This window comes from Melozone crissalis, unplaced genomic scaffold (assembly GCF_028551555.1).
Source record: "Melozone crissalis strain CALT ecotype California unplaced genomic scaffold, PUWL_Pcris_2 ptg000677l_1, whole genome shotgun sequence".
NCBI lineage: Eukaryota > Metazoa > Chordata > Aves > Passeriformes > Passerellidae > Melozone > Melozone crissalis.
Genome location: NW_026536344.1, coordinates 28,662 through 34,661, shown reverse-complemented (window position 1 = coordinate 34,661; position 6,000 = coordinate 28,662). Strand labels below are relative to the sequence as shown.

At 49.7% G+C, this 6,000-nt stretch overlaps 1 protein-coding gene across 1 annotated transcript; it reads left to right on the top strand.

Moving 5' to 3' along the window:
• Positions 1–264: 264 nt before the first annotated feature.
• On the top strand, positions 265–3,113 carry LOC128950510 (homeobox protein Hox-B3-like). The gene is given in 4 exon segments (XM_054295378.1): positions 265–652; positions 2,323–2,508; positions 2,511–2,857; positions 2,859–3,113. Coding segments are annotated over 4 exon segments (1,176 nt in total).
• The last annotated feature ends 2,887 nt before the right edge of the window (positions 3,114–6,000 follow it).

Genomic DNA, 6,000 nt, shown 5'->3' with positions numbered 1-6,000 from the left:
CCAAAAAACCCCTCAAAAATCCAATTTCTCCGAGGCTGGGCAGGGTGAAATCTGCCGGCAGCATCTGTTCCCCCCCGTTCGGTGGGACCCTATTCATGTCAGGAGCCTTTCAGGCCCCAAGATGGATTCCTGGCACTATTATTGTGTTTTTTCTGCTAACCTTTCAGGTCAGCTCCCACCAGCCAGCTGGAGAGGGGCCGTCACGTGGCCTCGGGGTGCCAATGTTCTGCCATAGGGGTGTCAAGACCCTGGTAGCCAAGAAAGATGCAGAAGGCCTCGTACTACGACAGCTCCACGCTCTTCGGGGGCTACTCCTACGCCAATGGGTTCGGCTACGAGGGCGCCCAGCCGCCCTTCCAGGCCTCTTCCCACCTGGAGAGCGACTTCCAGAGGTCCTCCTGCTCCCTGCAGTCCCACGGCAAGAGTAAGGAGCTCAACGGGAGCTGCATGCGGCCCGCGGAGCCGCCGGCGTCGCCCAACGCCAACGGCGCCAACAGCGCCAACAGCAGCGCCAACAGCGCCAACAGCGCCGGTAAAACCAGCCCCGGGAAATCCAGCCTGGGCGCCAGCGGCAGCATCTCCAAGCAGATCTTCCCCTGGATGAAGGAGTCGAGGCAGAACTCCAAGCAGAAGAACGGCTCGCCCGGCGCAGGTAGATGGGGAGGCCGCGGTGACGCGCGCCGGCCTCGCCCGCTGTGAGATAACAAGGTTAAACGGCAGGAAAATTGGTGAAGGAGGTCTGAGAGTGGCGAAGGGCTGGAGGAATTGGTTCAGGGAAAGCCAAAACTCTGATTTTCCTGCCCAGAATTCCAAAATGAGGTCTAAGAATCACAAAGGATTGGAGGAATCGGTTCAGGGAAGGACCAAATTCCCATTTTCCAGCCCAGAATTCCAAAGAGGGGCCTAAGGGTTGGAGAAGTCATTTAGGGAAGGCACAAATTCTCCTTTTCCCCCCAGCAGTCCAAAGAAAGGTCTCAGAATCCCAAAGGGTTGGAAAAAATCAGCTTAGAGAAGACCCAAATTCCCAGCCCAGAATTCCAAAGAGAGGTCTAAGAACAGCAAAGGATTGGAAGAGTCAGTTTAGGCAAGACCCAAATTCCCGTTTTCCAGCCCAGAATTCCAAAGACATGTCTAAGGGTTGTAGAAATCAATTTAGGATAGACACAAATTCCCATTTTCCTGCCCAGAATCCCAAAGGGAGGAAGGAAGAGCTGACAGGGGTGAACATTTCCCTTCTCCTCTGGAGGTGTGGGGAAACACAACCACAGGTGATGGACCCAGCCCTGATCTGGCTGTGGGGACACAAATTTGGGGAAAATGTTCTCCCAGCTGCCCAAATAGCCGCTAAAATTCTGTTTGGTGCCTTCCCGGCACTCAGCGAGAGCAGGTGTGGTGCCACGTCCAACTTCTCCATGTGTCCCACCAAAAATTCGGATAAATTCAGATAGAAACCAAAAATTCTGTTTGGGTTTGCCACAATTCAGATAAATTGAGATAAAAATCAAAAATTCAGCTCAGATTTGCCACAATTCGGCTCAGAGTTGCCACAGTTCAGATAAATTCAGATAAAAATCAGAAATTCACAGATAAATTCAGATGAAAACCAAAATTTCTTCTCGGATTTACAACAGTTCACATAAATTCAGATGAAAACCAACAATTCACAGATAAATTCAGATAAAACCCAAGAATTCAGCTCAGATTTACCAGAACTCAGGTGAATTCAGATAAAACCCAAGAATTCAGCTCAGATTTACCAGAACTCAGATCAATTCAGATAAAAACCAAAAATTCAGTTTGGATTCACCACAATTTTGATAAATCCATTCACACAACCCCATGGTGCACGTTCCATCCCCCATTAACACAATTTATGAAGTTTCCTTCTTGCAGAGCCAAACCTTGGTGTCCCACCTGTGTGCAACCCAAACCTTGGTGTCCCACCTGTGTGCAACTCAAACCTTGGTGCCCCACCTGTGTGCAACTCAAACCTTGGTGCCACACCTGTGTGCAAACCACCCCTCCCCATCTTGCATTAATTGGCCCCGCGGCCGCCCCTGCCCTGCCAAACGTCATTTTCCGGAAAATTATCCGCGGGAAATAATCTCCTCCTCAATAAGGGGCCCTGGAATCCTCTCCTACATGACATGATCCAATTTTCATAAAGCAGGGGCAGCTTTGGAGAACAGGACTCTTAATAAACGCCACGATTATGGAGTGCAGGCCGCGGCGCAGGGGCGAGGGGCGGCTTTATTAAGAAGCGACGCATTCAATTTCTGCGCCTAAGTAATTCTCTTTTATTTCATTCCGGGGGCGCGACAGAAACCTGCGGCGGCGGCGGAGGCGGCGGCGGCGGCGAGAAAAGCCCCCCGGGCTCCTCGGCCTCCAAGAGGGCGCGCACGGCCTACACCAGCGCCCAGCTGGTGGAGCTGGAGAAGGAATTCCACTTCAACCGCTACCTGTGCCGGCCGCGGCGCGTGGAGATGGCCAACCTGCTGAACCTCAGCGAGCGCAGATCAAGATCTGGTTCCAGAACAGGAGGATGAAGTACAAAAAGGATCAGAAATCCAAAGGCGTGGGCGGCTCCTCCTCTGGGGGGCCCTCCCCGGCGGGCAGCCCCCCGCAGCCCATGCAGGCCTCGGCGGGGTTCCTCAACGCCTTGCACCCCATGAGCGGCGCCTACGAGGCGCCGTCGCCGCCGTCCTTCGGCAAACCCCACCAGAACGCCTACGCCGTGCCCAACCCCGGCTACCAGGCGGCCCTGAAGGGTTGCCCGAACCAGCAGAAATTCGCCGGGCCGCGGGCAGCGGCCGAGTACGAGCCGCACGTGCTGCAGGCCAACGGCGCGGCCTACGGCGGCGGGCGCCATGCAGGGCAGCCCCGCCTACGTCGGAGGGAACTTTGTGGATTCTCTGCCCGCCTCGGGCCCGGCCCTGTACGGCCTCAACCACCTGGGCCAGCAGCACCAGGGCGGCGCCATGGACTACGCAGGGGTCCCGCCGGGCCAGCCCCACGGACCGTGCGAGAGCCACGCCGCCTACGCGGAGCTCTCGTCGCACCACGCGACTTCTCAGGGCAGAATCCAAGAGGCGCCCAAGCTCACCCACCTGTGAGAGGGGAAGCCGGTGTTTTGGGGAAGAAAGGGCGGTTTGGGTTTCAGGATGGTCGTGTTGGGTTGCTTTCCGGCCTCGCTGGTTTTGGGGTTTGTTATGAGCACAAAATCCGAGCGGTTTTGGTGGCTTTGGAAGGGAGGAACTTCCTGGGTTTTGATACCAATCGCTTCTGAAATGGGCTTGGGGTGGTTTGGTGGGAATCCTGCCGGGTTTGAGTGGCCAAATCCGTCATTTCCAAGCCACATTTGGATCGTCACTGATAATTCCTGGATGCCGGGAAGGAGAAGAGTCCTGCAGCCAAGTTTTGGGGTGCCTGCATCCAAAGAACCCCAAAGAGATCCACCAGGAAGCTCCCCCCACTTTGAGTCCTTCTCCAGATCACCGGTGCTTTCCTCCCAGCCCTCAGAGGAAGGGTTGTCCTTTTCCGCTGGAATGGGAGAAATCCAATTTCTGACCGGAAAAAGGAAAAATCTAATTTCCTACCGGAAATGGGAGAAATCCAATTTCCCACTGGAAAAAGGAAAAATCCAATTTCTGACTGGAAAAAGGAAAAATCAGTTTCCCGCCGGAAGTGGGAGAAATCCAATTTCCCATCGGAAAAGGAGCAAATCCAGTTTCTGACCGGAAAAGGGAGAAATCCAATTTCTGACCGGAAAAATCCAATTTCCCACTGGAAAAGGACAAATTCCCTTTCCCACAGGGTGATTTCCCCCCAATCCCCCAAGCCTGCAAATCACCCAACCTGCCAGGCCCGGAGCCACGCTCCCCCCTCCAGGCCCTGCCTCCCCCTCTCAAAACAACAACACACAAAAAAACTTTAAAAACTCTGGATAAGAGAGGTCCAGGCCCAAAAAGGGTCAAGGAAATCACTGGGAACGCCTAAATCCCCCTTTTTTCCCCCACCAAAATTCCAAAGAGAGGAAGAAAGAGCGGCCAGGCCTGAACATTTCCCTTCCTTCGCCTCTGCTGAGGCGAAATCTCATTTCTCCTTTTGGGGACGGTTTGGGGTTTTTTTCTGGGGGTGTTTTTTTAGGGTTGACGAGCAGAAAAAACAAGGAATTGGGGAAATCCTGAGCTTCTTTCCTCCTCTCCTTCGAGCTGACGTGAAACAGGGTATTTTTGAGCAGAGGGAATGTCCTCCCACGGAAGCAGAAGCCGAGGGATCCCTGGGATCTGCTGACGCTTTCCTGCCGGGACATCTTTGTTGCACTTAGAGTTTACATATAATGGGTATTAAAAATAATAATAATAATAATAATAAAAGAAAAGCAACTTTGAAGGGCTCTCAGCTCCGTCGAGGCGCCCTTCAGTTAGGTGTGTGTTCTGGTGAACATTCATATATATTTATTGGTTTATAGCAGTTGAAAATATTTTCCTTTTGTTTTTTTTTCTTTATTTTGTATTATTTATCCCCCCCCCCCCCCCCCCCAGACCATGTATTTATATGACGGAAAAAAACAAGCAAAAAGAAAAGACAAAAATAAGAATCAAGCGGTACTTTTTTAGTATTCCTTCCAAGAAAAAAGCAGAAAAAAGCAGAAAAAGCAAAAAACAAAACAAAAAAAAAATTAAAAAAAAAAAAAAAAGGACATTGTGTTCCCCTTGTCATGTACCACGAGCTCCTTTTAGTTATTGTAATTTAGGGAGAAGCAGTAGTTTTCTGTTCCCTCGGTACTTATGAATAATGTAATTAGTTCTTCTGGAGGCATGAGAGCAGAGCAGACCGGAATTGTTTTCGTCCTGATTAGAAGAATTTCATCGCGGCTCCCTCCCCTCCGCCCCTCCTCTCGCCGCTCTCCCTTTGTTCTTACAGTAGTTCTTTTCTTTCCTCCTGTCTGCCCAACAATTCTCAATAAAACTTTCTGCTCTCCGTTTAGCTCGTCCTGTCCGTCCGGGTATTTTTTTTGGGGAAAAAATAAGTAAAAAAAAAAAAAGGATTTCAAGGGGAAAAAATATAAAATTTGTTGAAGGGAGATGGGGAGGAAAAGGAGAGGACGCAGAGCGGAGCTGGTTTGGGGTGAAATCCTGGGAATTCGGGCCCACAAAGAGGGATCACGTGGAGCCAGGCCCGGGCTGCCATTGGAGAGGGAAGGAAAACAAAGGAAAAGGATTAATCATGAAAAATAATAAATAAAAACAAGGAGAGGGGAAAAAAAATAAATAAAAGAGAGAAGAAAGCGTAAAGATGGCCCGGAGTTTCCATCCGGGGTCCTGGGAAGTGACGAGGAATGAAATCCATAATTCCAATATTATTTAATTAAATATTAAATAATTTAATTCGGGCCAAAATAATTGATTTCTGGCGAAAACAATGGAATTGTTTCTGAAATAATAATGTGTGGCATCCACGTGCACCAAGCAGCACCTCCCGGGCACCCCAAATCTGGGCTAAAAGAGGTAAAAAAGGCCCCAAAAAAGGTGAGAGCGAAAGGGGAGAAGAGCCCCGGGCCGGCAGCGAAAGCAGGCGGGGAAGCCGTGAATAATTTGCTTTTTCTGCTCTAAAGCCCTAAGAAAACTCCCATTTAAAGCAGCGAGGGCAATAAAAGTTTTATGGGCTGGGAAGGCTGGAAAGGATGGGGTGAGGAGGAGGAGGGGGAGGAAGGAGCGAGGGGTTTGGATTTTCATTGCGGCCACGAGAAAAGGATGGAAAAGCTGGAAAAGGTACCCAAAAAAAGGAAAAATATTAAAAAAACAAAGGGGGGGTTGGGGTGTAGAAGCAGCACGTGGGGTTTGTGTTTTGTACTTTATGTATTTTTATATTTTTTATATAGTTTATATATTTATATATATAATATAATATGTATAATATGTTATATATATTATACATTATATATTATATAATACATATTTTATACCCCATAACCTATATTTTATATAGTATTTTTTG